Raw genomic sequence first — 17,426 nt, forward strand, 5'->3', positions numbered from 1 at the left:
CCTCCCAAGATGCTGAGTCTCAGGGAGGCTGAATAGATTGATCTTAGCTAGTAAGTAGCTGTGTCAGAGCTGGTATTCAAAGCTACTTTCGACTATCATACTATTACACCAAGGTAACTTTCCAAAATAAAGATGCAGTCTACAGCAGAATGTATCATATTTGGAGCCTCCACAGGATTGCCAGGTTAAGCCAACAAAAAAAGGAAACCAGACGCCCCATTAAATTTGAATTTCAGATAAACAGTGAATAACTTTTTAGTTAATTATGTCTCAAATATTGCACAGGGCATACTTACACTAAAACATTATTTGTTGTTTACCTGTTAGACAGAGTATCCTGTGTTTTAGCTGGCAACCCTGAACAGTCAGTGTTTTGCTTGATTACAGCCTTGCAGTAGGCTTCTTGGCTTCTTAAGAATTGTTAGGTGTGTGATGAACTGGGAATGAGACAGATATGGGTGTAAGCTGAATCTGTCTTTAGAACCTTCCCCCGGGGCCGGATCCTGACAGACCCCACTGGCTTCCCCTCCTGGAGCTCCCCACTGAGTGGCCTGTGGGTCGGCACTCCTGCTTGAGGCTGTGCTTGGACCACGTGGATGCTGTAGAAACATGTGACCTTGGCCTCTACTGTAGGATGTTGACTTCTCACCCCGTGCTTCGAGTTCATTGCACGAGGGACCAGTTCTCACCCAGCACTTGGTTGTGTTCCTTTTTGTGGATCTTTTAGTTTTATCTTCACTTAATTCATGAAATAGTTGAGCACAGGGACTTGGTTTATAAAGAAATTTTTTATTACCAAACCTGATAGCTCTTTTAAATATACTTAAGAGAAATAGTTTAATTGTAATTTAAAACCAACACAATTCATCATAAAGAATTGGTGTAATATAAAATCATACCAAAATGTCATCTGGAAGCCTAGTGATAGTAATTGTCTATATTTCTCTTTGTTTTATTATTTTCTTTGGGAGAGGGTATGTAATTCTATATACATACTACATATAAATATATGTATGTATTTATAACTTCTCTAAAAGCTTAATATACCCATATAATTTTGCTTTTTCTCACTTTGACTTATATTGTGATTTGTTCTCAAATTACCAAATATTCTTTGAGACATTTTAATAGTTGTATAATACATAGTTCATGGCATGGCTATTTATTTCTGATTTTTAGTTTTATACCTAGTGCTGAAACAAATACCATTGTAAATAATTCTTTGATTCAATTTTTGAGGTTATTTATGGATTTCTGTAAAAAGAATTATGAGATCAAAGTGCTTAAAATGTTGGTAACTACTTTTAGTTACTAGCTCATTCTTTTATTAACTACTTTTTTGATAGAGGTTCAGAATAAAAAAGCAACTGTAATTTCTCACTCTTATTCTGTGTCTCTTTATACAACAAAGGTTAGTTTGGTTATCTTAAAACATCTTGATTCTTGTAAGTATGGCACAGTAACTTTTTTCTGCAGACTTTCCTGGAATTGACTTAAACCCATCAAATGCTTCCGTGTTTTATTTTCAGATGGGTGATCTACAATGACCACAAAGTTTGTGCCTCAGAAAGGCCCCCTAAAGACCTGGGCTACATGTACTTTTACCGCAGGATACCAAGCTAAACCTCAGACGTATGAGTCGGCGAGAAGCCATACGCCTTTTAATTTGCCAAAAAAAGAAAAAAAAAAAAAAAGAAGTTGGAACAGCCAGACATGAAGGAATACGTGGGGGTATTTATAGTTTATTCAAAGAACATTGTTTGACGCCTTCTGAAATGAGACTGGGAAGAAATTTCTATTAGTGATGATACACTACTGTAGATAGCTTTTCTTTTTATAAATGTTCAAGGAGAGAATGATTCAAAAAGAAAAGTATTCCTGTGGCTGGTGGGGAATCTGCCACTGGCACATCAAAGACAGGAATGTGCCACCGGCCCTCCATTTTGCTTTGGGGGGTCTGTGGTGTGGCCTCATCTACAACAAATGAAAAGCCCACTTTGGTTTCATATAGAAAATCAGCAACTAGACTGGGCTTTATTTGTGTTGTCATTTTTTCATTAAACGCAATGATTTCTGACCTGTCCATACAGAGTAGATTAGAGCATCTGCAATGAAATATTTTCAATGCAATCACATCAAAATTCAGAATGCGGTTGTGCGAATGCGTGTGAGAACGAGACTGAGATATTGAGACCTTTACAGTCACCGAAGAAATCTGTGACACGCTGGTTTTTAAAGCATAGCTGGAACAGAGCAAGTCAATATTTTAAAGCAACTATAACTCAGGAACAGTTTAAAAAATTAGTTCCCCACTTAACATTTTTGGCAGAAAAAGGACTGAGGTGTCCCTTCAAGTGCTGTCAAGAACTCACTTGGGTTTTTGACAGTTAGTGGTGTAACGCACAGCAGCACCACACTGTTCTTGGCCAAAGGTAGATGGATTCTGTTTCTCAGCAGCCCTTCCTGCTAAGGCATAGTGTGAATTTTTAGCTGATCGCTTCTTACCATAACACATGACAACTCCTTGAAATCATGTTAAGGGCCCCAAGTTTGTCTGTGATTTTCTTGTCCCTGAGCTCTTTGCCTGCCTCCATTGCTACATTTTCCGAGGCCAGAGTCTCATCTGTGTCCTTTCTTGGCTAATCACCTCCTGACTTGCCTTCACTGTGTGTCTGCTGCCACCAACAATGTGATCTTGGGCACTTTAAGGGTTTCAGATGGAAAGAAACTTGGTATGCTACTATGACAGACCACCGTTTCCATTTGGTATTTCAGCGTATTAGTTGTCATCTAGGATTAGATCACAATATCAAATGTGGTGAAAACAGGGAATGATAGTGCTCTAGAGTTTTCCTGTGGCCTGTACCAAATTACAGTCTCTGGAGTTTCTATTTCAGATTATTCAGTCAAATGTAAAAGGATTTGTTGCTGTCCGCTTAACATGTATATGATTGGTAGAAAGGATCTTTCTAGAAACTGGGGGAAAATAAAATAGACCCAATTGGGTGAAATACAGCGCAGACAGTGGATTGTGACCTGGTGGGTTGTGAATTATCTGGTTATGACTGGGATGGTCGCACAGGGGAGCAGTTACACCCTGTGAACACAGGACACGGAGCCCAAGGACGTGGCCTGGAGGCCTGGGTGCTGCTCCTAGCTGGGCAAGTCCCTCCTCCTCCTTGTGCCTCACTTCCTTTGTCAGAGCAATGATGTGGGGACACCTGCTCTCTTTTCCAGCTGTGCTTCAAAGACACGGTGAGATATGAGATGATGAACCTTTGAAGAGGAGCAGACGGTATGCCCTGGTGGGTCCTAGTAGAGTATGCTCCCTCCCTGCTCTCATCTGATGTTTTCTTCGATTTGGGAACAAATGAGATTGGCATAAGGAGGGAGCTCATGGTGCAGTAATTCTCTACTAAACTCTGCCCACTGGGGTCACACTGTAATGCTGACGTGGATGTCCTAAAGCAGCCCACTCCTTCACGTGAGCCCTTGACTCCTCGAGAAATCCCCACGCTAAGCAGCCTTACTAATTCTAGTCTCCTTAGGGCTGAGTGAGTATCCTAGAGTAATGACTCCAAACATACATCAAAAGTGACTGGTTTTCAATGACATTACAGAGCAAAGGCCTTTTGGGTGGGGGGGCTGTGGGGGGGGTGATTGGGGATTTAAATTGAACTGTGGACAAAGATAGCATGTGTATTTTGAACACAATAAAAATTTTATAATAAAACTTTGCAAAATGAGTGGTATAAAATCAGTATAGAAAGTTATAGGCTATACAATATTTAATTTAATTAAGTAGAAAAATTAATTTAGCCCTTTTCATGCCTAAATATATTGTAAAAAAGTGTAGCATGGCTGCCTTTTTTTCCTGCCTCAGAAAACAAAGGGCTATTTCTACAAGGCAAAGTTTTGTATATGTGCTATTCTTTATTTCAGATGGAGAATCGGGGAAAAACTGGAGCAAATAATGAATTTCTTTCTAGCTTAAAAATGTATTTATATGTATTCCTTAATATATACAAGGCAGATTTCCCTGGAATAAATGTCTGGAACATACTGATTAACTTTACACATGTATGTAGGTGAAATTAATTGTAACAGAAAACTGGACTAATGTATGGATTTTGTCAATGAATTATCATCCTACTAGAAGTCCTCTGTGTGAGGTATGGCAGTGTAATTGTGAAATTCTTAGTGTGTCGGTGTGCATGTGAAAGAAAGCCCTTTTTCCTGTAAACACCTTTTGATATCCATTTGTGTAAAATCCCAATCAATGTGTCTTTGGAAAATACAGTGTATCAAAGTTTTTATTTTGTCAATTGACCTAAATACCCATATAACTAATCAGAAATCCAGTTTGGTTCAAATTGGAATATTTTGTTTTTAAAGGGAAAAAAGTATACCCAAAGGACTATTGGAAGAATCACGTTTCAATGCCAATTTACATCAACATAGCTTCAATATTTTGACTTCGCTGTTTTCTCCCATGTGCAAGAGAATGTGTCTGTCGTTCCCCTGCGCTCACTTCGGGCTGCAGGAGGTCTGGTGTGAGTAGCTGGACCCTGGGACTCCGGGGTCCATTGATTCCCCTGAGCCTTCCTCGCCGCAGTTCATGGTGAGAGCACCGGCGTAGCAGCCTGACTCTGCCTCAGAGTGTGAGGGGGCCATGCCACTTTACCTCTCTGGGCCTTTTTCTTTAAAATGAGCGGGTTAGGCCAGATAAGCCCAGACAGAAGTCCCTTCCTGTTCTAACAGTTGATTGTGTTTTTATTTTCCCATGGTTACTACTGGGGTCAGTTGTGTGAGATGTGATGGATCACATGCTATGTTTTTGGCATGTTACAGCTTATCCACCCTAGCTTAGAACCTGTCTCATTTTTAATGTACCCACCCTGGCTTCTGTTGCCACTTTCTTCAGTGATTTTCCGATTTTTCCACCACTCTTGAAACTCTTCACTTTCCAGTCCATGAGGTACTTTGTTACTGTCCACTTCAAAAACTAAAAATGCGTTTAAAATACCTCCCTCTCTGAAAAACCTCAGAACTACTTTCCGCTAAATCTGTCACATTTATAGAATATTTTCTTATTCTAATAGTTCTAGCTATGATCCCCAAATAAGTGCGGAGAAAGTTGTCTATCACTGAAAGATGTCTTTTCATCTTGTAGGATCACAGTTGCTAAATCACTTCATCTGTGGGGAGGTGAAAAGTGACAGGGGCGGGACCAGGGATAGAATTAGGTCAAGTGTGGTTCTATCCTTTACCTTAGGGCAGAAATCCTAGGTTACAAAACAAGTGTCTGTATAAGGTTGTATAAGTTGGTGTATAAGGTCACCTACACCAGGCCACAGAGATTCCCTACTCAGTAAATGTCCCTGAGAGTTTGTATTAAGATTCTCTAGAACTGTGCTCTTCAGTACAGTTGTCAGTAGCCACATGTGGCTAATTAATGGCCTCTTGAAATTGGCTTGTCCAAACCGAGATTTTGAAACCTTGGAACTGAAAAAACAACGACGACAACAAAAAAGGACTGTAAAATATTTTATCTATTTTATAGTGATTACATGCTGAAATCACAGTATTTTAGATATATTAAGACATTAAAATTTAACTTACTCCTTTTTATCTTTTTTTAATGTGGCTACCAGAATAATTAAAATTAGACACGTGACTCTCATTGCACAGTACTCCCGCTGGGCAGTGCTGACCTAGACACAGGTGGTGTGGGGTAGGACAGGATGCCTTGGCATGGAAGGTCATTCTCCTAAGGACCTAGACAGAAGCAACACAGATATTTTTGCTGGAGTCAGGAGCACTGTGAGGCACAGAATGCCTTCCAGAAAATAGAAGATTCTTCTGTGTAGAAAACCAATATGTGTAAGACCGCAATTAAAAGACAAAAGCAAATAAGCCCCAAACCCTGTTCTTTCGGCTTTGCCCAGAAGCTGCTAACTTGGGACTTACTTTTCAAGGCTCTTCCAGGTGCCAAGGATGTCAGCCACACGAAGGTGCTAGATGTACTTGTTTCACTTTAGACAACATTCTCTTGTGGTTTCCCCTCCCCAGGTGTGTGTTGTTCAGTCTGTTCAGAGCCGGGTGTGTTAAGATACTGTGCAAATCTTGCCGCTCCAGATGCGCCGCCCCCCTTGCCTCGGCAGAGGCTGTTTGTCGCCTTGTGGCCAGTGCCCACCTGCCCGGCGGGTTTTGATGTTGGCTCCTGAAAGCGTTTGTATTTATTTGATTTTGCACTAGTCACAGTTGGTGTTTAAAATATCTCAAATGTTTTGGGAGACTATTTGCCTGGGATAGAGAGATGGATGATTTATTGCTGCAGTTGTTTTAAAATTAAAAGCTATTCTCACAATCTGATGTACCTTTATGACTTTTTTTTTCTTTTGCAAAATGCCAAGTAAACTAATTATCCTCTTGGTAGGTTCTCATCCATCAGGGGAACAGGTACCTTGAGACAGTGGCTAATTTTATTTCCTTTTGGGGTCTCTTTGTGTGGGCACCACGCTGCCGGGTCCCCTCAACAGTGGAATATCAGCAATGGCAAAGGACCCCTGTGAAGGAGGGAGGGGCCCCAGCAGGGAGGAGCCAGGGTCCTTTAGACTTTCTCTACTGGATGCCAAGTGGAATTTTGGACTAACCGAGACCATGCTGTGGTTCCCTCTCACTTTGCTGGTGGCTTCCTTAACGCAAGGACCAGCAGAATCGACACCAGTTGCATCAAGAGATTTCAGCATTTCTATGACACCATGCTTCTAGGCTGAATATGTTTCCTATGGCGCTGTAATACACCACTGCAAAGTCAGTGGCTTAACACAACACATTGGTTAGGTCAGAAGTCTGAACTGGAACTTACAGGGCTAAGATCAGGGTGTCAGCAGGGAAGCTGTCCATTCCTTGCCCTTTTCATCTTCTAGAAGCTGCTTGCATTCCTTGGCTTATGGCTTCCTGACAGCCTTGCCATCAGTCCAGTGTCTGCGTCCATCGTCGCATCTCCCATTGGGCTCACCCAGAGAGCCCAGAATAATCCTCCCCTCCCAGGAACCACAGTCACCTGCAATGTTCCTTTTGCATATAAGATAACGCATTCGCAGGTTTTAGGGATTAGGAGGTGGACCCATTCGGGGGACATTATTTTGCCTACCATATAGGGTATGCTAATTGCTATTTAAAATATGTCCATTTAATGCTTACAATTTTAAAAAGACCCTATGTATATTTTAATCCTCACCCAAGGATATTGTTTCATTGCTTTTCGAGAGAGGATGGGGTGAGGGGAGAGACAGAGTGAGAGAATAATCAACATGAGAAACATCGATTGGTTATGTACCATACATGTCCTGACTGGGGGGATCGAACCCACAACCAAGGTATGTGCCCTGACCAGGAATTGAACTCACAATCACTCTGTTTACAGGACAATGCTCCAATCAATAGAGACACACTGGCCAGGGATAAACCTATATAATTTGAAAATCCAAGTAAAAAGACCAACAATAGTATTGTGCCATATGTGTGGGGAGGGGGATAAGAGGAGAAAGAAATGATCAAGATAGTGAGGGATTATTTGTGACTCAGAACTGTCACACTCATTTGCTGTGTTCCATCATGCCCAGCGTGTACGTGCTGTTTGAACTTACAGTCCTGCTTTTCAAATGTAGTCAGTGACAAACTTCACTCGGTAGGAAATTTAATAGGAAAATGGTGAGTTATTCTCATCTTTATGCGAACAATTATTTAAAGATCTACTGGTCAGTGATGTAAGGAGGCAGGGTAGTGTACTGTGATGGCAAGAGCAGAGGCATATAGACGAGTTCAAATCCTGTTCCCAACACAGACTGGCTATGTGCGAGACTCCATCTTCTCATCTGTGCAGTGGGCATGATAATACTTGAGGTGAGTTATGGAAATCACCTGACAGTCTCACAGACACAGGATATTTTTACTGTGCTGTTTTACATTACCATTTTAACCCATACACATACATCGGTATTTTGACCCTATGGAAGTTTTGACATTTCATTTCAATCTAAAAACATTTTAAGAAAAAGAAAATTATACCAACATTGAAAAATTTTTCAAAAGTATTTTTCTAGAGATAGTTCCTTTAAGCCAATTTATTTTCTTAGTCTATATAGTGTGGTTCATCATTCAATAAATACTAAACACCTACTATGTGCTAGGTATTGTTTTTCTTAGATGTATCAGTAAACAAAGTAGACAAGGATCTCTGTTCTCATTGAGTTTATTTCCTAGCAAGGAGTGACAAGTACTAAACAAAAATAAGTTAAGTTATATATAATGTTGAAAGATATTAAGTGCTATAAAAAAAAACAAAACAGGGCAGGATGGAACTTAAGATCATGGTACCAAATAGGGCACTCTGGGAAGATATAGAGGTGATATTTGAACCAAGATTTGAAGGCAGTGAAGAAGTCATCCAGATGGACAGTTAAGGGAAGGATATGCTTGTCGGAGGGACCAGCTGGAGCAGAGGTTCCAAGGTGGGAACATATCTGGTTTGTCAGAGTAGCAGCACCCAGATCAGGGGTTTTAAAGAAGGAAATGAGGGGGAGTGGGTGAGGACAGAGAGGGGCCACTGGAAGGCTTGACTTTTGAGTGCAATGGGGAGCCATTACAAGGACCTGAGCAGAGCAATGCCTGTTACGACCACAGTTTCAAGAAGTTTGTTCATTGTTTAGATTAGATGAGAGAAGGGCAAGCATAGAAGTAGGAGCTACTGTGGTGAGCAAGGAGAGAGAGGAAGCCGGCTCAGGCAGATGGGTGGTAGCAGTGGGGGTATATGATAAGGTTGGTCAGATCCTGGCTACATTTGAAGGTGAGGCCAGTAGGATTTCCTGAGGGATCGGATGTGGAGTGTGAGAGAATGAGAATAGCTAAGGCTGACCCCAGAGTTTTTGTTCTGAGCAACTGAAGAATGTAGTTGCAATCAGTTAAGATAGGGAAGGCTTGGTGAGGTTGGGGGATATTGGGAAAGATGATCAGGAATGGGATGTGTTGAATCTGAAATGCCTATTAGATCTCTATTTGATGTTGAGTAGGAAATTGAATATATAACTCTGGATTTTGAAAGACGTTTCCTTGGCCTGGCATAGTCTTTTCCCAGTGAAAGTAGGAGACAAAAAAGTTTTGAATTATGCAAGGGCTCAGTAGAGGAGCCACAACAGTTTTTCCCCTTATATAGAATGACAGTGAAGCAGGAGAGAAAGATGTCTAGCTTGATTTTGCAGAGGAGAAAATGGAATTCCACCAAGGTTAAGTGCTGCCTCAGATCAAAAGAGGGGGCAGTGAAGAGGGAGAGGGGGGCGCTTCCGTCTCCTGATATAGTCAGTCTTCATCCAAGCCTGCTGTTCCCTCCATCACCAACCTGACCGCTCAAGGACTTTAGTTAGTAAACATTTCGGAAAACATGGAAATTTCCGACTTGCGGCATCTCTCCTCTGCTCTGCCGAATCGGGCCTACTCTCCTTGCTCTTAAGAAGGCCTCCTGTGATCTCCTACCCTTAGGGCATCTCCTGAGGTCTCCCCAGCTCACAGTCTCACTACCCTGACTTCCTTTCTCCGTGATCACACACCAAGCTCATTCGTGCCTTGGCATCGTGCACTAGCTGTTGGCTCTGCCAGGAATACTTGTCTACAACTCCACTTGGCCGGCTTCTTGTCATTTAAATCTTAGCCCAAATGTCACCTAAGAGAAACATTTCCTGACCACCTACAGATAATACCTTATTTGCCTTGTTCTTCTACCACTTTGTAGCACGTGACATTGTTTTTTGTGAAAGTATTTGATTTCTTACAGAAATCAAAGCTCTTCAAGGGCAAGTTTAATTTAATTTACTTAACCACTGTTGCGAACTACAACAGTACTTGCACATAGTAGGAGCTTAAATATTTATTGACTGACCAAAAAGAAAAAAGAAAATAAAGACCCTAAAACTGAAATATATTTTAATACTTTTATTCTTTAAAAATATCACAAAATTCAATTTTAGGTTAAATAATATTTTAGTCTTAAAAATTAACAAAGAAGGAAGAAGTTAAAGTTTTGTTTTATATCTAAAAATGCATTCCTGATTTCCAGTTAGCTCATGCAAAATCATGTGTAGTGATATTCAATAAAAGGACCTTTTAACCAGTAGTACAAATTAGATTATATTTGAGTTGAAGCAATTCTGATCCCCAAATCCCATTTTGAAAGATTTCTAAAAAGATCTTGAAGCCACAAAGTTTATTTGAAAACATAGTTTAAAATTGCACAAATATAAATACAATTTAATAATGTGAAAAAGGGAAGGCATGCTTCCAATGATAGTACAAAAATACTACCTTAATCTTGGTACTTTGTAAATTATAAGCCAACTGAGTAAATTAAACACATCAATATAATAGATTATTTTTATGGTAGTAATTTTATTTCAAAGAGCAACACAGGGAACTACTAAGAAGAAGCCTTAATAACCAACAGAGTTGTGCTATGATACATAATATTTCACTAAATACACAGACATATTACCACATAGTATGCCAGTAATGTTTATACCCCCCCCTCCATTGCCATTAATTTACTATATAGGTCACTTAATTTGGGTTAGTATTAATTTAGAAACAGTGTAAACATTTAAAGTTAAATTCCTCTTTGTTACCTATTTTAGCTTAAAAATGAAATCCCAAGATTTTAAACATTATTGAGCATAATAAGGAAGCATCACAATGTCTCAAAACAATATTTTTAGATTAGACTAGATATACAGTATTCATATACAAAATATATAGAAATGTCTTTTCTAAATAGTTAATAAATGCTTGTTATAGTTTGTAAAAAGTTTATTAAATTAATCAGGTTTTTTTCAACCAATGTAAACAAACTTGGGCAATGAAAATTGAAGAGGGTTTGGGTTAGATGGTATGGGGAAAATTGAAAGGAAGTTGCTAAAAATTTAGGTTTGCTGTATTTTCTTTAACTACCAGTAACCTCTTCAGTCATGAACACATGGCTCACATGGCGCAATTCCTTTATGGTACGTGTGCAAACATTTTATGTGTCTCAGTGGAAATGCCTAATGACCTACTTGAGTGTGTGTGCCCCCTGTTCTTTTTTGTGTCACACCTGTCTAAGAAACTCAAAGAAAAAAAAGCACATGTTATTGTTGAGCAAATTGTCTTTCTTCCACCTTAATATTATTTTGAGTGCAGGTTTCTAAAAGTGTCCCACTGAGCCTGTCAGGGTTTTGCTGTGATGCTCTGCAACATTGCAAGTTAGCTTTCTCTTGTAGAGAAGGTCCTGAGGAAACTGTTCTGCGATTGGGGCACTTGTTTCTAGAGAGTGTTACTTTGGTAATTCTGTGAAGGTTGCAAGTAGCGGAAACTTGACTCAAGGCAAAATACCACATGAGTTTGTTAAACCTCACACTTTAATTTTCTTTTTTGTTCTCAACTCTTTCATGTCTCTACATGAGGGTCTTTGCTGTGTGTGTGGTGAATTCTCTCTTCGAGCTCATATGTATGTGTGTGGGGGTGTAGGGGTGTGTGAAACGGTGACAGAGCTGTCTTAACATAAGAACCCCTACTGCCTTACTGAGCTTTGCTCCCTCCATTTCTGGTTTCCTTGTCTTCATTTTTTCATAAAGCAGGGATTACAAAAAAAAAAAAAAAAAAAAAAAAGACAATGAGAAGACTTCAGAGTTGGTCTGAGTGACCGTGAAATCATCTCATCACCTCTGAATTTCAGTGTTTTTAGACATATTGGCCAAGTCCCCCTCCTTCAGGGATATGGCTCCAAGTAGCTCACCTACTATACAAATAGGGCCATATTGAGGACAGTGGTCTGACATCCACACACTATTTATGTGACGCTTGTGGATATTAAGACCCCATGTTCACTTTGCCTTATGATGGTTTTCATGTGCATGACATTACCCTAATCTCCCACCTTATTTAGAATGCCAGTATTTCTAATTTATTCCTAAACTTTTAGAAAAAAATTGAAATGCACTGTTCAGCATTTAGAACCCAAAAGCTGAGCTGAAGCAATCAACACGATTGTGTTTAGCAGCTTTCAGATACACGGATTTTGCTTAAGTTTTAGATCTGTTTTGCCTCTACTGGTTGCTAAAAATCATTTGGATGTCCAAGTACCTGGATTCCTCAGAGGATTAGTTTGGCACTGGCTGCAACTCTGCACAAAACAGATGTGAATATCTGTCAAGTTCAGTGTGGTGGCCTGTAAACAATCTCAAGGACAGGATAGTAAAAACAAATAGAAAAGCTGTAACACAAAGTTCATGAAAATGCTTCCTTGTTCAGAAGCAAGAGAAAATAAGCTAACTTATGAGACTTAATCATGCACTGGATAAATTTACATTCAGTAAAGTTATATTGCATGCTTTGGTTAATATTTAAGTAGGCAGATTTACAAGTACTAATGCATGCATTTATTTTTGTACCTGAGGTTAAATGTTTTATTTTTTTTTAATTGCCTTTTTACAAACCTTATGCCAGAGTTCATCTCCGAACACTCTTAAAAAAAAAAAAAAGTATCTACTTCTTAGTTCAAAACAGTTTATAGTTCAACCAATTCTATAAATACTGAGAAGATAGAGAAACTGTGTAGTAAAATCCAGAGAGGAAATGAACTTGAAATTATTTTAGAAAGTTAAAATTATGTATGTGCATGTGTAATAATTTCTAAAATAGGTGGCCTCAAAAAGATGGTACATGAATTAAGCCTTCAGAATACCCTGTTTCTAGAATGCTTTTTAGAAGCACTTCAAGGTGGAAAGGAACAGCAACAACTAAGTGAAAGTACAGCCCAATCCTGGGGAACTGATTCAGGGACAAATGAAGAAGGGACACAAAAAGGTCATGTTGCTTTTTATATTCCCAAGGAGCTCACAAAATTTATGGTAAATAGTTTGGGAACTCCTTTTATAAGTGGGACTAGTACAATTATGTTTAAGTCTTACTTGTATAGCAAGACTATATGAGAAAGATTTACCTAGCAGGAGTATCTAAACATGGACCCAAGATTCAATACAATAGCTCCCTTTAAAGAAAAAGAATGAAGAAATGGCATAAAACTGTGAAAGCGAGGGTGTCTTGGACATTCCAACGCAGTTAAGTATCATTAATTTGATGTTTTAGTTGAAACTCAGATTGGTTGAGAAAGCACAGCTCACAGTTTTCTGTGGAAGGTTCTTTGTGGACAAGACCTGTTCTTCTTTCAAGGGGTCGTGGGAAGTGATCTTGGGAGAAAGCAAAGGGAAAGATGACTCAATGTGATTGGCCCAGCAAGTGGACGCTTTACTCCTTCCCTTCCTCTTCCCTTTTCCTCCAACTCCTCCTCACTTTAAGGTGTAGCAGCATAGACAAATAGCCTGCTAGACATAGATGTAACATATTTTGAAATTCAGCAATGATCACTGGTGTTCTCTGCATTTGCATCCTATCTCTTGGTGAAATCGGTCTGTGAAAGTCGTATCTATGCAAACAAGTGGCCACTCTTGTAAAATCATGTCATCCTCTAGGAGATCTTGGGCTGTTACTTGGTAATACAAGAAAAAAAGAAACCCAGAGCCTTCCCAGAGAGCCTCAGAGGGACCAAGGTCATTCTACTCTTTCAAATGAAAAGAGTAATATAAATGACAATTTTATGCCATGACTGTTACATGCCAAAAACAGTTTTGCCTTAATAATGTGTATACACTTTAAAAAAAGATGTGCACAATAAAGACTGCTCTAAAATATTGCTACTTGATTTTTGGTGGTGCTCTGACTTGCTTTTTAGTAACTGTTTTAATTTAATTTTATTAAAAATATTGAAAAATGTCTTAGGGAATAATTCCACACTTTCTGACAGGGAACAGCTTATGAAAATCTTGTTTCTTATGGACACTAGATTTATTGGAGAAAGTACTACCAAATGCTCTGCAAATTACCAAATTATGGTGAGAATGGAAAGTTGTTTACTCTCCCCCAAAACAAATCCTTTGGAGTTTGAAGTTGCTTTGTATTCAAATAGCAAAATAAAATGGGCCCCCAAATCTGCCACCACTTGGCAATAATCAAGTTAAATCAAAGCATTGCACATCCACCCCGTTGTCAGTCTTTAAATTGTTAACTGATTTCATGTATGTAGTGGCTGCAAAGCTAAGAAAACAGCCTATTATTATTACCAAGAATTCAGTTACTGTTGAAATTATAGAATGGCATCATAAACAGAACATTTGTAAAAGCTGCTTTGAATCCTTTGTTTAGAGGCTCCTAGAGGATTATGATGGATGCGAGTCAGCTGGCCAGCGGAATGGGGAGGAGGGAGGAGCAGGCCGAGAAGGGGTGCTATTCCATCAGAGACACTCAGACGGGTAGCTACCACGGGCTGGAGGCTGGCCCCAAGAGATCTTCCCAGGCCAAGTTCCTAGGACTCTAAAACTCCAAAGAATACCATTCTTGAAAATATTGTTGAGCTTTAGGGAAGTAGACTATGACTGGGATGTCACCGCTGCCCAGTGGCGAATGACTTATTGCCTCTGCTTCCTGCTGTCCCACTGGAGGGATCACCTCGCCCCCCTGAGCTTTGCCAGTGAATATCAAAGCTCCCACCACAGTGCCCTCGACTCTTTGTATTTCGAAACTAGAATGTTACAATATACGTAAGCCTCAAGAATTTGTGGCTTCATGTTTACCTGAGACCTCTTCCTAGGCCAAGGACCTCGAATGTAACAGAGGAGACAGTGTCTACCTGCACTTCCAGTTCAGTAATGTGTGTACATCCCCCCCCACCCTCGAGAGCAGAAGCTCACTCCTCTGTCAATTGAACTGTCTTGACGAAAATGCTGTTTTGCTTGGCAACTATAATTAATCATAAGTATAACCAGCTATTACTAACCAAAGAACATGAAGAAAGCTGGGATCAGATTGCCTGGGAAAGATTCTGAAGGAAGGAAGGAGACAAACTGACGAAGAATGGGACAACTTCCTGGGAGAAATTACTAGAATCGAGCATCAGTGAAATTATATTGTGGTTAACATTTTACAAACCACTTCCTTCATCCTTTAAACAATGATGTATTTCCAAATAATCAGTGAGCCCCCAACAAGCACAAAACACGCCGAAGAGCTAAGTGGGATGTAACCAATGAAATAAAACACCGCTGCCAACAGGAAGTCCTGGTGCTTGATAAATGTTCCAAATGAGAGCCAAAGGGGCATGCATCTTTCATACGAAACCTTTGACATTCGGGGTACATTCACCTAGAAAATACTGATCTTTTTCACTTAGAATGCAGAAGGGTGAGCAATGCAGATTACTATAGAACTAAGAAAACACAACTTTTAGGAAAAAGGTATTTATCACGCTTAAGAAATACTATTTAAAACATTAACAGTTTAAAAGAAATATCAGTGTTCAGGGCAGTTAGTGATCAAGTAAAATATGACATTCAAACAAGTTAATATTAACTCAATAGAAATCATGATATCATCCAACTTTTGCCCCACAGACAATGCATGAAGAGATGGTATCTTATCTCTTGTTTAAGTTCACACAGTCCCAGACAGCCTGGGAATAAGAGCAGTGTTTGCATATTTATACCCTATGTCATACCTGCTTTAAGAAAAACACTCCTTCAAAACCCTGCACTATGAAAAAACTATTTTCAGGAATTTTTATTTGGTCCATTGATCTAACAAGGCTGAGTTCTCAAATCTTTTACCCCCAAGTTAAAAATTGGAGCAACAAAAGAAAACTCCAGCAAGGCATAAATAAGATATTAAAGTGCATATATACAGTCCCAAAAAACGTTTGGGAACAGCAAAAATTTCTAGTGCAAAACTGCTTTTGCCAGCAAAGCTCCTTCTCTGGAATCAAAAAGCTATAGTAGAAGTTAAAATTGGAATAACTATAAGCAACGCCTCTCTTTAGTTAATATTTGTGCATGCACCCTGGCCCAAACTATGTTCAGTCTTCTAAAAGGAGAGGTTTGGGGGGACAGTTCAGGAATAGTCCGAATTCCCTGATCTGAGGCAGTGCTTTCTTTCTCCAGGTGTCCCACAAACAGGTTCCTTAGATGTGTCATCAGCCACAAGTGGGGACAAAAACCCAAAGATGTTTTGCGATAAGCTTGCAGCTTGTGAAGGGGGTATTCACATAGTTACTTTATCTTGGTTTGTCTCGAGCCTCTTGATTCTTCTTCTGAGCCTGAGCTTGACTCTCTATATAACATTTTGTGCTTTTGGATCTGAACAGAGACTGGGCATTGTCTGTAGGAATTCCCTTGGGCTTTATCACCTCGGCTTTTCATAATAAAATAGGCTTGCATTTCTCAGTGATGTATACAGACAAAGGCTTATTATTATTATTTTTCTTTTCCTTCAAGGATCCAAGTTGAAAGCTCTTAGGAGGACATCCAGGTCACCGAGATTAGCCGCCTGGAAGAGTTCCGGTTGGTCCATCAGAGAAAGTGCGATTCTGAGGGCAGCCCAGATGTTCCCAGAGATTGCAGGATGGGGAACTTGCTGTTGGTTCCGGCTCTTCCTCTGCAGGCTGAGGGCAGTGAGAAAATTGCTGACTGCTTCTCTAAGAAGGTAGAAAAAGAGACATTTAAAAATATGAGAGATTTCAGAGTAAGCAAACAAGACAACCATAATGGATTAAGTTATTTTAGTCTAAAATCCTAAATCACCTTTCTGTGGTGTTTTGGAGCATCAGATGAACTACTTTCTCTGCCCTCCCCATTTTTTTATTATTGTTCTATTACAGTTGTCCCATTTTTCCACCATTGTTCTCCCCCTTGTCCTGCCTATCCCCCTGAACAACTTTCTGATTCTATTATTATTCTTTCATGAGAAGTCATTGTTAAATGTAGTGAAATCAGAAAGAAAAAAGCAAAGTAATTTATATTTTAGGAATGTCATGTGGGAGAGGAAGAATAATGGCCAAACCATTGCTAATTCTTTAATGCATTCACTTTTCTCCTAGTTCAGGAATAACTGGAAGACATAATCCATTTGCAGATGTGGTTTATATAACTAGAGTTGAAAGGAAGCGTCTGGCCTTACTCAGAAAGTAAGTGGTCTAACTTTTCCTATCAGAAATAGAAATACGAAAAGCAGCCAGGGTCCATTTGAGTTTGTTATCAGAGCACCTAGGCTTGAATCCCATTATTTAGCCTTAGGCAATTTCCTTTTCTTCTCCAAGCCTCAGTTTCCCCAACTATATACTAGGAAGAATAGAAGTCATTTTAAAACTTTGTTGTGAAGGGCACTCAAATCATTTTATGTGAATTTTCTAGGGACTACGTGATTTTCAATATCCCAACAGATTGAATGCAGAAGCAGAATGAGCTTGGAATTCCCTCATGCACAGACCACTAGAAGCCCCTGAAGCATGGGGC

The 17,426-nt window shown here is 39.6% G+C and overlaps 2 protein-coding genes across 2 annotated transcripts in view; one reads left to right on the plus strand and one right to left on the minus strand.

The window, feature by feature from the left end:
• USP13 (ubiquitin specific peptidase 13) overlaps window positions 1-6,370 on the plus strand; it is a 117,544-nt gene extending 111,174 nt beyond the window's left edge. The window contains exon 21 of the mRNA XM_090274231.1: window positions 1,530-6,370. Within this exon, the coding sequence (XP_090130357.1) occupies window positions 1,530-1,623 (94 nt within the window). The 3' untranslated portion in view covers window positions 1,624-6,370. The remainder of the gene's footprint in view (window positions 1-1,529) is intronic.
• Window positions 6,371-15,391: 9,021 nt separating this feature from the next.
• Window positions 15,392-17,426, minus strand: part of PEX5L (peroxisomal biogenesis factor 5 like) — a 70,507-nt gene continuing 68,472 nt past the window's right edge. Inside the window, exon 10 of the mRNA XM_090274244.1 lies at window positions 15,392-16,609. Coding sequence (XP_090130370.1) covers window positions 16,405-16,609 — 205 coding nt within the window. The 3' untranslated portion in view covers window positions 15,392-16,404. The remainder of the gene's footprint in view (window positions 16,610-17,426) is intronic.

This window comes from Furipterus horrens, unplaced genomic scaffold (assembly GCF_987537825.1).
Source record: "Furipterus horrens unplaced genomic scaffold, mFurHor1.1.pri manual_scaffold_1, whole genome shotgun sequence".
NCBI classification, from domain to species: Eukaryota; Metazoa; Chordata; class Mammalia; order Chiroptera; family Furipteridae; genus Furipterus; species Furipterus horrens.